Below are 15,128 nucleotides of genomic sequence, written 5' to 3'. Positions count from 1 at the left end.
GCGACTTTAATCTTGAGCCCGCGATCTTGAGTGACGTCACATACATACCATTTCCTTATTTGAAGAGCTTACAGCCACAGGGATTATGCGTATTTTGGCAAGAAACAGAAGGAACTGTGAAACATGTAGGGTAGTTGTAGCGATTATTTCTCAGCTGATTTTTAAAAAACCCCATTCAAAATGGGTAATCGGTTTAGCAGACAGAATGAGGGAGTCGAGGATTTCGACGTTTCTTCGCATCCTTATCGTTATCCTCCGAATTTAGGTAAATATCTCTCGCTTTTTTGAGGGTTTAAAAACATGAGAACGCTATCTACTATGTTTGTTATGGCATTAGCATTCCCTCCAAATGGTTCCTAACTTTCGGATTTGGTCTGTAGGAAAGAACTTCTTTGCCGATTATTTTCTCATGGGAGGATCGAAGTTTGATACCCCGCAGCCAGAGGCGTACCTTTTCGGAGAGAACAGCGACTTAAATCTACTAAATCCTAAGCCAGTGTCGGTAAGTGTTGTATCTAAGTATTCGCTTCTGAAGGAAAACGTGTCGAATTGAATGTAACTGCTGTTTCTAGGTTGACACAGGCTGATGTAAAATTCTTAGTTACAGTCAAAGAAGACACAGCTTTTTAGAGTTGTGTTTACTTTATCCAAAGCTAAGCATCACCACAGTGGCCGATTCGTTTAGTTTTAATGTTAATTTTCAGCGGAGCAGAGTGACTTTTCCTTGTGAACAGACTTTGATCACATTTCTTTCTTGTGACTGTAATTCACAAGTGTGGAACTTTGAACGAGATTCTTGACCTGTTACATGTAAATGAGCAAAATCGAGTCCATTTTCTTGTAAAGCAGTGACTCTTTGGATAGGATCAAATTTCCAATCTTGTTGACGTTTTCCTTTTGTGAAAGGGAATTTAGCTTAACATGCACATTTTATGCTTTACAATGTCTTAGTAAAACAATCTAAAGGAAAGAACACATGGTACCATTAGAAGGGAAGGTTATCCCAATATTGCACATCCATCAAATTTTGATGGGAGAATTTTGTCTCTAAAACTCAAGTAAAATAAACTACACTAATGATGATACAAATTGATTTAATTTTAGCTATGAATGTATTAATTTTGAAAGGGCAACGGAGTCTTTTACTTATTTTCTTCTAAGGGCAGACCTGACCGCTACCCATTTAATTTTTTCCTTCTCAAAATCGTCCACGGCATGCAGTTTTTACAGAAGATGTTGTTCATTGTGGTTATGTGGATAAATGAACATTTGAGTGTTAGTCAAAATTTAGCCAGCAACTGGTGCATTTGGATATCTACCTTGAAAAACACACCAGCTTTTCCAAATGCTTTTAGCTCAATTTTCAGTATAGAAGCATGTGATTGTGCTGCCTACTTTATCACTGTCCGCTTACTCAAAATCTTTTTGACAACCCTGTGAGTTGTTTGTTCAATTTATTTCGAGCGTTGAGTTCAAATGAATTCTGTGAGCATTATGGTGTTATAGAAGTATTAACCCTTTAATTAACTCCCATGAGTGATCAAGAAAAAACTTCTCTTAACAATATCAAAACAAAATTAAGCAGACGAGTGATGAGAACAAGTCAAAAAATATTGTTACTTTAGAGGATTCTTAGTTGATCCAATTCCAACTTCTCCAAAATGCACATCTCAGAAGAATTTTCTAGCAAAAAGGAAGGAAAATTCAGGGCTCAACACTAACTGTAGCCAACTAGCCACAGACTAGTAGACTTTTTATTTCCACTGGCCAGTTTGGCTGGTAAACGAACTGAAATTGTTGTAACATCTTAGCTGTCACCAGCCACTTGGCTAGTAAATTGAAAAGTTAGTGTTGAGCCCTGGAATTATTCACAAGATCTTGTGAGCGAAAGGGTTAAAACTTAAGACAACTTGAGCTAAACTCACTATCAGGGTCTGACTGACATGCAGACTGCAACCCAAGATGTGGAATTGTCAGCCACTATCATCCTATGTCAGTTTAAAAAATTCAATAGTTTTTTTGTCTGATGTTATTCAAGTATTAATTTTTTGTCTTTTCCTTTTTTTTTTTTTTTTTTTTCATATTTTCATTCCTAAGTTTCCATACAGGCAGCCTCTAGACAATGAACCAACAAAGACACTTAGAAGTCTTGTGAATCTAAGGAAAGACTCATTAAGGCTGGTGAAGTGAGTGCATTGCTTTCTTACATAAATTTGTTTTTCACATTTCTTGTAACTGCTGGTGAAAATTCAAAATCAGGTTTTCAATGCATTTTTGTGTGATCTTATATGAGTAATATTTGTTTTTTTATAGGAGCTTAGATCAAGAAAGCTTTGGAATTGAGTTTATGTTTGATGCAGATGTGAAGTGTGCAATAACGATACATTACAAGGCAACAGAAGACTTATCCACAGGCTTAGCAATGTAAGTTCAAAAGTTAGATCACAAGAAATGCTCTCTGCCATCAGTCAAATCAATTATAGAACATTGTCAAAAACTTCAAAGCACAGTCAACCTGTAGGTTAATTTTAAGGAAAGGTTAACCCTTTCATTTGTAGTATCCACACAATCAATAAGCCATTTCCAACTTTTCTTGGTTCAAAGAGAAATTACAACACAAAGACAAGGCAAAGTGTGAAGCTTCTCTTATCAGTGTAAAGAATAAAGAGTTGTGGTAAAGAAAATGAATAAAAATATCTCAAATTTTGCAAAATTAAAATCCTATGAAGTGTGCCTGTTTGATTTTCCAAATTTAAGTTCTTGTGAAATTAAGTAACAATAAGGTACTTGAACAGCCAGTTAAATAACTAGTTACCAGGTCTTAACAAGAACCCAACCTGGACATTAGATTTGTTTCAGTATAATGTGGTTTCTTGTGTTCCAGCTACACATCACAAGATCCACTCACATCTTCCCCAAAGACACACTTCCCAAAGGGATCTGGTCAAGTGTATAACAGTTCTCCTAAACACAAGATCAGACCTAGTTTGTTTTCTGAGGATGAGGTGAGTTTTCATTAATAGCCATGTCTTAATTAAATTATTGATGTGTTTATAATACAATTGATAACATAATGACAAAATTCTCTTCTGCACCATGAAACACTGTATCCTGTATGCCAGATATTTGTAGGGTGGTACTTGTGATACTGAATTTATTGTGCTATATCAGGGTCACCACCCTAGAATTTACGGTGCACTGATTCATAAAGCAGTGGTCACATATACCTAAGAAGGAACCCTTTCACCCATTACAGTAACTAGCATGTAATTTCCACCTACAATATCATCCTTGAATCACACATTATGGTCACAAGAATAAAGGAAACTATTGTCAAGTTATGAAGTTCCTGCAGGACTCGACACTAACTTTTCAACTCAGTTTGTTTACTAGCCAAAATTGCTAGTGGAAATTGAGAACCATCGGGCAAAACTGAATTTCTACTAGTCTATGGCTAGTTAACTACCGTTAGTGTCAAGCCCTGGCCTGATTGTGAAACAAATTCTCCTTGTTGGCACCTTTGCAAATGTACAGAGAACAGTATTGAGAATTTATTAGATTTGCCGACAGGCAGGGACACTGCACAGCTTCCGCCAATTACAGTGGGCACAGTAAACCCACCCATCCCAGCCCAGGGGAGGACATCCACCATGCAGTAATTTCATGTGTGGGAAATTAACGTCTCCTGCCCCCAACCCTGCAGGAGACGGGACCTCGATTTATTCTTCCCTATCCGAGAAGACTAGAATATCTAAACATTTCTTGATGTTATATAGAAAGGTATCAAATTCTTCTCAATTATTTTAAGACCTTGAGTGTTGGTCCGGCAGGGGCTCAAACCCTTGACCTCCCGCACAACAGTCCAGCATACTATCCATTAGGCTAACTGGGCGGCGGTTATATGCATACTGTTGTGTTAGAGTGTGAAGAGTTAAGTGAAAAAGTTCTACATTGTCTCTTTCCAAACACCACCTATAGGAAAACTTAGGCAGATGGTAACACTATACTATTATATTATTGGTGTGAACATTAGCAAATTAATCACATGGCTTCCCTAGTGGGACACGTACTTGTGAGGTGTGAATGTGTTGCTTCATGAAACGCGACATCAAATGTTTGTGATTGCTTTCACAACTCATACAACCTTACTTTTCTCTGTAGCATCCCATTGTCATTTTCACATCACATTTAATTGGCTACATGTACATCTCTTTGTTAGCCTACTGAATGAAATAACTGGATTCCTGAAAAAAGACTCCTCGGTACTTGCAGCACACTTTAAGTTTCTCTTTTCAGATTGTCTTGTATCCCCTTGTGTAGCTGGGGAGAAACTGATGTTACCTTAGATGTCACCTAGGGCTTTATTCCATGTATTCCTTCAGTTAATGTTAAGTTCTTTTAGTCAAATTTAATTTGGAATTCTGTGATTCATAATTGTGTGATGTTGTGTTTTTTTGTTTTTGTTTTTTTTTTAATTTACTTATACCAGCATTATTTGGTTTCACATATATAATTATTTATATAAATTTCTTTTTTACCTTTAACGCTAGTTGAACTATTGCCCTGTTAAGCATACATGCATTCCAGTTGTGATTCAAATTGATGCAGATGAGGAAGGTATGGTGAAGATTAAATTGAATATATTCAAACAGTTTAATGATTGGAGAAGAGTGTACCAAATAAAGCCATGATACTTGCAGATAAGCTGCAATTTTAGCAATTGCAGAAATGAAGCCTGAAAAAAATTGAGGCTTTGATGGGATACAAACCCATGTTTCCAAGATACTAGTTGGGTGCTATTGCCAAATGAGCTACAAAGCCACATGTCGGTAGTGGGACACATTTTAGAGGGTTCTTTTATCGTAGTTGAGCACTAGAAGTTTAGCACTCTTTACTGAGGCACTCCAAAGGAGGCCTTAGTGTAAAATTTGGGTTCATTTGTCTTGACTGACAAATTCAAGTTGAAGCTTCTAAAAGTACAATTGTCTCAGCAAGTTTTTTTGTTTGCTCCAAGGACTAGTTGAAAAGTCTGTGAAAATTCTATGGGAAAGAGAAAACATTTTTCACATACTTTTCAAATGTTTTCCATACATGTATGCCTTTCACATGGAAAGTTTCACATTCACATGAGATATTTTGGTTAAGAAAACCATGTTGCTACAGTTTTATTACAAGCACCCTAGTATGTGCAGCTATAAATCTAGTTTAGTACAAAATCAATGCTCATTTATACTGTTGTTGTTTTAGTTTTGTTCTCTCAATCTTGAATATTTGGCCCTTTAGTGTTTGCTTCTTTTTTTGCATATGGTCTATCTATTGTTTCCTATTAAGGGATTGGAATTTTTAATGCTATGATCTAATGATAACTTTATTTCCAGGGTGATAATAACAATTTATTTACTAACATGTCATGATACTTCTCAAGACCTCTTCCTCTCTTCCCTAAGTAACACTGGATCAGTTATTTAATACATCTTTTGTTCACAGAATATCTTGGTCACTCTAACGTCACACTGGCAACATTTGAAAAAATGTCTGATGGATCTTTCATCATAAAGCCTATCAAGCAGAAACAGATGGTATGATCATAGCTTTATCTTGAACAATTTAACATCTACATGCACTTTACAAGCTATGTTCAGTAAAGTAGTTGATTTTTTTTGTTCAAGCCACTTAGTATTTTGGAATAATTAAAAAATTCCAATATGAGGGGAAAAAACGCTTGTCTTCTACTATTAAAAGGTTGATGGTCTCTGTTACCTCCTCCAAGAAATCTATGGTATTGAAAACAAAGTTAATCTAAAAAGTACAAAGGTTAGTGTCTAATTATTATGGTTTTTCAGAAATTGCATTCACATACTTGTAGCTTTGATCCTGTGGCTTTGTAGGATTTTTTCATTCTTAATGCTGCATTTTGATATTACCATGATCCGTTGTGGGTTTAATATATGTGGGGTCTTCCATGCAGTTGGTCATGTCAAGCCATCTGGTTTAAGTTAAAAAACTTCATTAACTTGACCTCAGGCCAAGTCAAGTCTTCTATCCCCTGAAAGGTAGTAATAAATGCACTTACTGGAGATAGACGGAAATGAATTGTAGGAAACTGTATGATTACCTTTTTTGAGACAAAGAAGGTTGATGGGAGGAAAATGGTTAGTGTTTTACACCTGTGAGTGACCAAGACAGAATTTCTCCTCACAATATGTATAGGTAATCGCAGGGGGCCGAGTAAAATTAAGGATTAATTGGGAAGTTGCTGAAATTGCCCAAGTCCCACAACGACAAGGGCAATTTCTGCAACTTCCGAAAACACAAGTGATATTACTCCTTAATTTTACGACGAACCATGTGATTACTTGTTTATAATTTAAGGGGCAAAATGTTTCTTACTGATCTCATGCAAAACGGGATGCCATTGTTACAAAACAAACAGAAATTTCTTTACCTTGGCAGCTGTTGCTAAGCGATTTTCAGCCAATTATTTTCAAGTAATTTTGCCCGGGGCAATTACAAAAATTAAGAAAAAGTGCCCTCTGTCTTGACCAATCACAATTCAATAATTTTGCCCCTTATATGATAACAAAAGTGAATTATAAGACAAGTGACAAGAATAAAGAAAAATTTAAATTGGGAGGCAGACATTAAGGAGAATTACTGATGTGATCTTGGGGATAACAGGGGCAGATCCAGGAATTTTTGATTTGGGGGGGGGGGGGTCCAAACTTTGGTTCAGAAAGGACTGTTGGACTCTTTTGAGGCAATTACTTCTCCCCAACACCCCCCACACCCCCTCCCACCAGTGGTGGTTGTATGTTATAATTCCTTGGCCGCTTACCATTTACTTGGATTCATTAATTTAAAAAATCAGCCAGATAAAAAGTGATATACGATCCTGTCAATGTAAGAATTTCAGTCTCAAAGTTGTAAGCGTCAGATCTGATAGGGGGGTCCAAACCCCCCGGGCCCTCCCCCTGGATCCGCCACTGGATAAAAGGCCCCCTTATCAAGTATGCAAAATGTAGACAGGCTAAGCACCTTTTGAAGTTGTTTTTTCTTGAGTAAGTAATTCTTGGGGTATGGCATTTTTTTTGTTATTTAAATAATGCTTTTTGTTGTCAATGTGCATACATCTGTCACAGGATGAAGATAATGAATTAGAAGAAACTGGTTTAGAGTGTGTAATTTGCATGAGTGACATGCGAGATACTCTGATCCTACCCTGTAGACATCTGTGTCTTTGTAGAGATTGCGGTGAGTTGACTTTTGTCGCATTTTGTGATTTCATATCAATATGTCCACCACACAGCGATCATCAGTTGAGTGAAGCACAAAAAAAGTTTGGTGATTGGGTTTTGACTGGAAAAATAATGGTGTTGTAACAGGCAACCTTTTCGCTTCCTGTGGTAAATGAAAGTCAAGATCCCTGCATCACTAACCATTAAACTTGAAAGCTTGCCAAAAGAAGTCAAATGACACATTGCTATTGGAAACGGAGCCAGTTTCCCATGACAATAACAGGATTTTAGCATCAAAATGTGGTCGCCAAACTTCCTTTGCATCCCACGCAACAAAATTGTAGTATTTGGGTCAGGGTATATGACAACATTCTTTAAAATGTCCACTGCACTCTTTTTTTGTTTCATTTTCACCAAGTGATTGAATTGGTAAACAAATCATATGAGATTCACAAGATCACATGGTTCCAACACTATGGACTTCCCACTGCTCAACTGATAATGTGGTTGTAGTGAATTAACGAGTGCTGGTTGCTCTTAATACTTTGACTCTCACAAGTGACTAGCATCTAATTTAACTGTACCATATCACCCTTGAATCAACTTCAAGGTCACAAGAATAAAAGAAATGTTCACATACTAAAGAAGCTCTTGATTCTTTAAGAAATTCTCCTTGTCAGCATCATACAAGAACATTATGGAGAATATGCATATTGATGTTAGGTTGTAAACGATGAAGAAATTTGAGTACCTTGCATAAATATTATGGCTGTTTCAAGCTGGCTACTTATTTTCAGACACATTAACTGCTGCTGGAGTCATTTTAATTTTTTTTTTCTCAATACTTTCAGCTGAATCACTAAGATATCAAGCAAGTAACTGCCCCATTTGCAGATCACGTAGGTGGCTCTTCAATGTTTGTAGACAATACAGTAGAGCAAACACACAATACTATCAGTATTAACTCATTGACAAGAATCACAAAACTTCATGATGTCATGTAGTTTTTGTTTTTTTAGATAGGAAAGTGATATCAGGTTGAAATCTCAAGTATCCTAAGCATTAACCCTGCTGCTGCCAAACTTTAATTCTAAATCCTATGCATTTCAGACAACGTCTATTTCAATACCATTCCTAAAAGATTGCTGAATTCTTGATCATTTTTCAGTAGCCCTCTATTTTAATCATCTGTTACTGTTTAACCCATAGCATTTCATGCTTTGCTACAAATCTGTGCTTATATCAAGAAGCAAATTGGCCCAAATTCTCAGGTATGATACTCTGAAAATGGCAAAGGTCAATGGACAGTTTTGTTGATTTAGAAGCTGCAGATAGATGTAGATGGGATTTTCCAATAGTGTTACCAATTATTTATCGAGTGGTTGGGGGGGGGGGGGAAGGGTGTTGAGTGGAAGAAAAAGGGTCACGTGTCCACCTCCCCTCCTCACCATCAGGTATTCCGTTGGGATGTCTTGTACTGCCTTCGTTCAAATGAAATATCGTGCTCGCAAAGCAAATGACAATTCTTTTTCTACTCATTTCCCCCAATATCTATATACTAATGACCCATGATCCACATCATAACTAGAATCATTAGAAATTTTGAACGTTTTAGTGAGCAGGCGTTATTTATCGCCTGGAGCCTTTGGGTCGCAGTTAATTAGCAGTCAATTTTCTGTAGTCCCTCTTCCCCACTCTCTCCCGTTCCATCTGAAAAAGATGTGATCCCCAAAATCCTCCAACCAACCCCCCTCCCGACCCCCTCTGCGATAATGAGTGACTGATACCTGAGTAAATATGAAAATGGCCGACCCATGGAACAAATCTACCGTGAAACGTTTACACCATACGCGAGATCGATGCAATTTTCAATCTAGCTCATAACGTGCTTGCTTATTTAAGTGTTAATTTTGTTTTGAAATGTTATTTTGATTATCATTCTATCCCTTGCTTCTCTCGAATCAGGAAACTGCTCATGGAGAGAATGCGTGGCCTGGGTATGAAGAGATTCCTCTAGTAGAAGCACTAAATGGAACAATCAAACCAGACAATATACCAGAAGGTATTGGTTTGATATTTGAAGGTTATTGTAAATAAAAAAAAAAATTACAAGAGATGAAAAAGTATAATTGCATATGCTGTCATTGCACTCGAGGAAACCTGAGTGACCATGGGTTCAAGTTGTGAGTTTGTGAAGTCAATCTCAGCGCGTGCTACAAATAGAATCACATTATCTATTATTTTGTTTTATTACTGGAATTGGTTTAAAGAAAAAAAAAGTCATCCCACCTACTCATGGGCCATGGCCGCTTTTTTAAGAACGCCGCGCTGTGCCGCTTTCCTTGAATTCTCACTGGCTTGCTGATTTGTCTACGTCTCTTCTAACTGGACGTTAATGTTGCCTTTCTTGGGTTCAGAACAACTCACATTATAAGATATGGCTTGATTAAGTCATTCACTCTTCAATTTATGGTCGCGGGAAAATGAAAAAGGGAAGACATGAAACTCAAGCGAATCTGTTCAAGTAGCGGTTTTTCTTCCTCATACCTCACCTCTATTTATCTGTGTATTTCGTCATCACAGAAGCCGTTGCGCGCATGCGTCGAAGATCAGCGTCAAGTATTCGATCCTCGGGCAAAAGGAGAGTTGAGAGTGCTCGCGGTCAGCGTTATGTTGAGAGATCCCTTTCCGCGTGTTCAGGGATGTCGCGACCCAGCACAGCCCCTGTGAGTAGAGGCAGAATTGAACAAGTGGGGGAGCCTGCAAGTGTTGAGCGAATTCAACGGCAGGAGGCTACATTAGAGTCAAAAGACGTGGTCACGATGATTAATAGTGCAGAAATCGAAGAAGCAACGTCGGTGCACGAAGAGGAACAAGGTAATTACAGTTTATTGATATTTTGATGTTTCGTGCAGATGTTGAACGTTTGTAACGATATCATTGTAATCGGTTTTTTTTTTTTTTTTTTTTATTACTTCCCGTCCACGTTTACGTCGCCTCATCCTCGGAGACCCAGGGGCTGAGAAGAGCCCCTGGGGACATTGTCTTACAAGACTAGTTCCAAACGGTCGCAGTCGTTCTGCCAACTGATTGGTGCCAGAAAATCTTTGTGTTTTTCGGCCCAATCAGATTGAAGTGTGCTTTAGAGTCCTTTCGTGTGTTTTAACACGGACATGTATTAGTAGCTCAGTTGCTCACTATGTTTGTTTGGACCGTGCGACGGGGATTTGCTGGAGGTGAAAAGTTTCAGTCTCAGCACACAATGTAAGAGAAATCAATCAGATTGTCCGCAAAAATCTTAAACATCTCTCCTTCCCACGATGTTCTCGTGTTCAGATTTTAATTAGCTAACCGGAAACACAGCTACGCTTTCTCTTAGCACTTGCTGGAGGTCGTCCACTAACTTAACGTTCTCTGCAACCTTGGCCGTATTGTGAACGACTTTACTACAAAGCGAAGATTAGATTTTGGTGCGCACAGAAAGCAGAAAGCTACGTAGGCGAAAGCGCCAGTTGCTCGACATACCTGCGTGGCCCGTGCGACGAAATAACTTCACAGGATTGGCAAAGTTTCAGTCTTAGCAAATTATGCAAAAAATCTAGAAAGATTTAAGCTTAAATCTCGTTTAATGTTTAAAGCGACATATCAATGACTGCAACCATCGTGCTGTAGAGAAACCTCGCAAACTTTAAAACACGTTCTCAAGTGATACCTGCGAAAGTATTCAGTATAATTTCCGGTAAGATTTTCGCGGACAATCTGATTGATTTCTCAAATCTCCGTCGCACGGTCCAAACAAACATAGTGAGCAACTGAGCTACTAGTATATGTCCGTGTTAAAACACACGAAAGGACTCTAAAGCACAGGTCACTCTGATTGGGCAGAAAAACACAAAGATTTTCTGGCACCAATCAGATGGCAGAACGACTTCGACCGTTTGGAACCAGTCTTGTAAGATGTCCCCAGGGGCTCTTCATGCCCCAACTTGAAATCGACTCAGCCCCGAGGATGACGTCGCCTGTACCACGGCAAAGGAACCGGGTTGGGGTGAGGGGGGGGGGGGGTTAGTCTTGAGAAGGCTTGTTGTCGGTAGTTGTGATTGACGTTCGACAACCTGAGCGGAAGTAAAGAGTTGTTGTCAGTAATTAAACTCTTGAACAAAAGCTCATCTTTCAAACCGGCAGTCTAAATCCCACAGGGGTCAACAAACGCTTTTCATTTCATTAATTTATTCGTGTTTTTCTCGTTGCCATGTTCCCACCAATAACGTAGCTCCATTTTCTGCCTTTAAGAGCACACAGAACCCACAATTCCTCTATTTGCTCCGACGAAGGGCTAACGCTCGAAACGTCAGCTTTTGTAATCGTTACGGTGGCCAATTTACCATTTCAACTTTGTTGATATATCCAAAGTAATTAAACTGATTGGTGCGATAAATCAGTTTACACGAACCCGACTTAATGCATTTAGTTGAATCCTGGCCTTGTTTTTTTTTTTTTCGGTTTAGTAATGCAGTTGTTTTCTTCTTGGGTTTCCTATGTCTCGATCTGCATATTACCTGGTATTTCAGATAGCATGTAACTGAACGAGCCTGTCTATTTTCCTTTCCAGTCGTAAACCCTGTACTAACAAAGGAGGCAGAGCAGTTCGAAGATGCACAGGACCTCCAAGTACACGTTGACGCATCCTTACCCGGCACACCACTGAGCAGTGATGTTAGTGGACGCAGCAGCCTCAGTGCCGGAAGCGCGTCAGCGACCACGCCGACTTACATCCGGTTAGAGGAAGGAACAGGGGAGGTTTCTGTTACCGTGCTACCTACATGATTTGTTGTAGCACATATCTGATTAGGTAGTTTACGCTTCAACTGAAATAATGGCAATTTCGGATTGCATCGAACTCACGCCGTTCTGCTCTTTTCAAAACTTAAAACTAATCGCTTACCCTGGTCAATCATTTGAATTTACTTCGAATCCTTACGGGCTTCGTTCGATGTCAGCTTATCCCCTTATGGGCTCTAGTGGCACTTGGTGGTGTTGCCCTCTTTTTACCTCCATTGAAAAGCGCTCTAAATAACAGATTCATCTGATCCTTTTCCTCGTGAACCCCTTATTATGATCAATAGTAAGGTTTGTTTTGCATTTTTACATGTTGCTAATGAAAGAATGGCTGAACTCACAAGTTAATGCCAAGTTAATTTACAGTGTGCGTTTACCCTACTACGACTGCCTAGTGGCGATAATGCCGCAAAACAAGTCTGCCCTTTCTTCGGGATTGCCTAATATACTGGGTAAATAACCACTGCTCGTTGTAACCAAGAAGCAGCTATGTAATAATCAAAGAAAAAATTGTATTTACTATTATTGAATGTCATCACAGAAGTACATCATCATTTTCGCGTTTATCTTTTTAACGTCAATGGTTTGCGCAATTCTCTATCATCTGTTAATTTTTTCATGTTTTAAGTAATGACTTTTGTCAAAGCTCCTCGAGCGTTTGCAAGGTGCAAGGAAATTTTGACCTCGAAATGAGGTCTGGAGGCGTGTAAGGCTTAGGCCTAGTTTCTACGTCGCGTTACAGTCGAATTTAATTCAAGGTCTCACAAGTAATTTAAATTCGACGATAGCGCGACGTCTAAAACAAATTAAATTCGTCCTTGACGTTTTATTCGTCTTGGTAAGACGGGTAAAATATCGATAACGCGTCTTCAGTTTTAACGTCGCACTAGCGTCGCGTTGAATGAAATGCATACATTTTCTTAATGTATTTCAATTTATTTTGGCGAGCCCGCGGCGACCCGTGGCGAGCTTTTCAAGTAATCCGCATGCGCAAAAGCTCGTCTTGGGCACTTCCCGCGCGAGTTTACGTTGTAGTTTACGGCTTTAGCGCTTTGGAGAAAAAGTTTGTCATCTTCTTGCAGTAATTGTGAGAAACAAACGAAGTATTCTAGTATAACGTGTGGTAAAAGTGTTTGTGTTCGATAGGAATGTTCGATTCTTGAAATTAATGAAGAAGCTATCGGCTGGCAACCAAATAAATGTGTTGGGTATTGTCTCAGATGTGCTCCTTGTATAGAAAAGCGTCAATGTGGATTTTTTCGAGCAAAATTGTTTTCAAAGCTTTAGCCCGCGCCATATTTGTTTCAAAATGACACCTCTAACCAGAGGCACTGCTTTTGGGAAGAGAATTAAATCTTTGATCGTATTAATTTCGACGCATAAAACCACGCCACGATTTACGTCGACGGAACGACGAATTTAATTCCATTAAATTCGTCTGAATTAAATTCGACTGTAGCGCGACGTATAAACTGGGCCTTACACGTGAAGAAAAATTTGCATGGAGAGCACTGATTTAAAAAAATTCCTCGATGTTGAAATCCAACATGGTCTTAAAGAAACTAATAATGTGAAATTGCCCTTTTCGTTAGAAACGTTGTGTCCAATGACTTAGTAATTACCTTGGAGAACTAGTTGTAAACAAATTTCAGAATTTCTTCCCATTGCCCCGTAAGAAACTGGTCAGGGCTTGTTCGCAGCTTGTTTGACCCTTCGACTAGCACCTAATTTCTCCTTAGAATTTCACACATTGATCACCAGATCGCCCTCCTCGGCACTCAAGAAAATTTTAAAGAACTGTACTGAGAATATGCATACTGATGTCATGGTATGATAGCCTGCAGAGCAGGCGTTCTAGTGGAGTTTGGGCGAAAGTTAGACCTCGCGAAAAATAGAGCGAGGCGAAATATTAGGAGGTAGGGGGAGAGGGAGAGGAGAGAAAGGAACTGCATGGTAGTAGGAAAGGTTCCTTTCTCTCCTCTCCCCCTCCCCCTGCCTCCTAATTTTTCGCCTCGCTCTATTTTTCGCGCGGTTTAGCTTTCGCCCAAACTCCACTAGAACGCCTGCTCTACAGGCTATGGTGTGAAGGATTAGGAGACTCACGGAACCTTTCCTACTACCATGCAATTTAAAATTCTCCGAAAAATAATCAAGTTCCATTCATATTTATCGGAGGCATGCCCACTTTACATTATGACATTTGTTTAGATTTACCACTATTTAAACGATTTTGTAATAGATAATTTTTGTACATTACTCTCGCTAGATATTTTAATCGATTCAGTGTTTAACATGTGGCAAAGAATTTTTCTTTTTAAGAATTGAGAATGCTTGCCACAGTCGTGGAGCGTGCTCTGAATAAAGACCTGACGTTTCCCTTAGGGCAGTTCACTACATTGTTAAAAAACGAACGACTGTCTACATTTATTAATCAAAGTATTAATAAAAGCAGCATGAGTTATAAATTATAAATCTCCAATCCATTATATTTCAGTGTCCTTGGAGCATGCTAAAATCAAATAAAATTGTACAGTTTTGAACTCAATTTGTTGTTTTATTTATATTAATATCATAGGTGACAAATTACTCCTTAATTTTGGCGCGAAATTTCAGCGTTAATTTTTAATTTCACATGTGAAATTAAAAAAACTGCCATGGTAACATCTCTTGTATCTCGATCAGAGCCAAGATGGCGTCGAGATTTAAGACGGTGACCCGTGAAGTTACGAAATTAAGAGAAGCGGCCGAAAATTTAAATACGCGAAAGAGCACAATTAACTGGGTGCGAGTTTTTGAGAAGTGGTGTGACGAAAATAACCTTGAGAAAAACCAGGAGATGATTCTTCCCGAGCAGTTAGATGAAGTACTCGAGCGATTTTACGCCTCCGTGTGTAAACAAGACGTAATTTGTCACCCACGATATTAAAAGGTAATCAAATGGTTTTCTCGTGAAATTAGGAAATAATTTCACTTGTGTTTTGTCAAAATTCTGATAATTTCCCTCGCCTAAAGGCTCGGGAAGTTATCGGAATTTTGACAAAACGCGCGTGAAAT

At 38.7% G+C, this 15,128-nt stretch overlaps 1 protein-coding gene across 1 annotated transcript; it reads left to right on the top strand.

The window, feature by feature from the left end:
* Window positions 1–81: 81 nt before the first annotated feature.
* LOC111321571 (E3 ubiquitin ligase Rnf157) lies at window positions 82–14,619 on the top strand. The gene is made up of 14 exons (XM_022924486.2): window positions 82–265; window positions 381–502; window positions 2,098–2,186; window positions 2,314–2,424; window positions 2,885–3,005; window positions 4,551–4,617; window positions 5,488–5,579; window positions 5,743–5,814; window positions 7,140–7,251; window positions 8,087–8,134; window positions 8,445–8,506; window positions 9,201–9,297; window positions 9,819–10,112; window positions 11,848–14,619. Exons 1-14 carry the CDS (start codon window positions 181–183, stop codon window positions 12,060–12,062), a joined length of 1,587 nt encoding a protein of 528 aa, XP_022780221.1. The 5' UTR covers window positions 82–180; the 3' UTR covers window positions 12,063–14,619.
* Window positions 14,620–15,128: the final 509 nt, after the last annotated feature.

The sequence above is a fragment of the Stylophora pistillata genome, chromosome 10 (genome assembly GCF_964205215.1).
Source record: "Stylophora pistillata chromosome 10, jaStyPist1.2, whole genome shotgun sequence".
In the NCBI taxonomy this organism is placed as follows: Eukaryota; Metazoa; Cnidaria; class Anthozoa; order Scleractinia; family Pocilloporidae; genus Stylophora; species Stylophora pistillata.
This window is presented reverse-complemented; position numbering and strand designations above follow the sequence as displayed.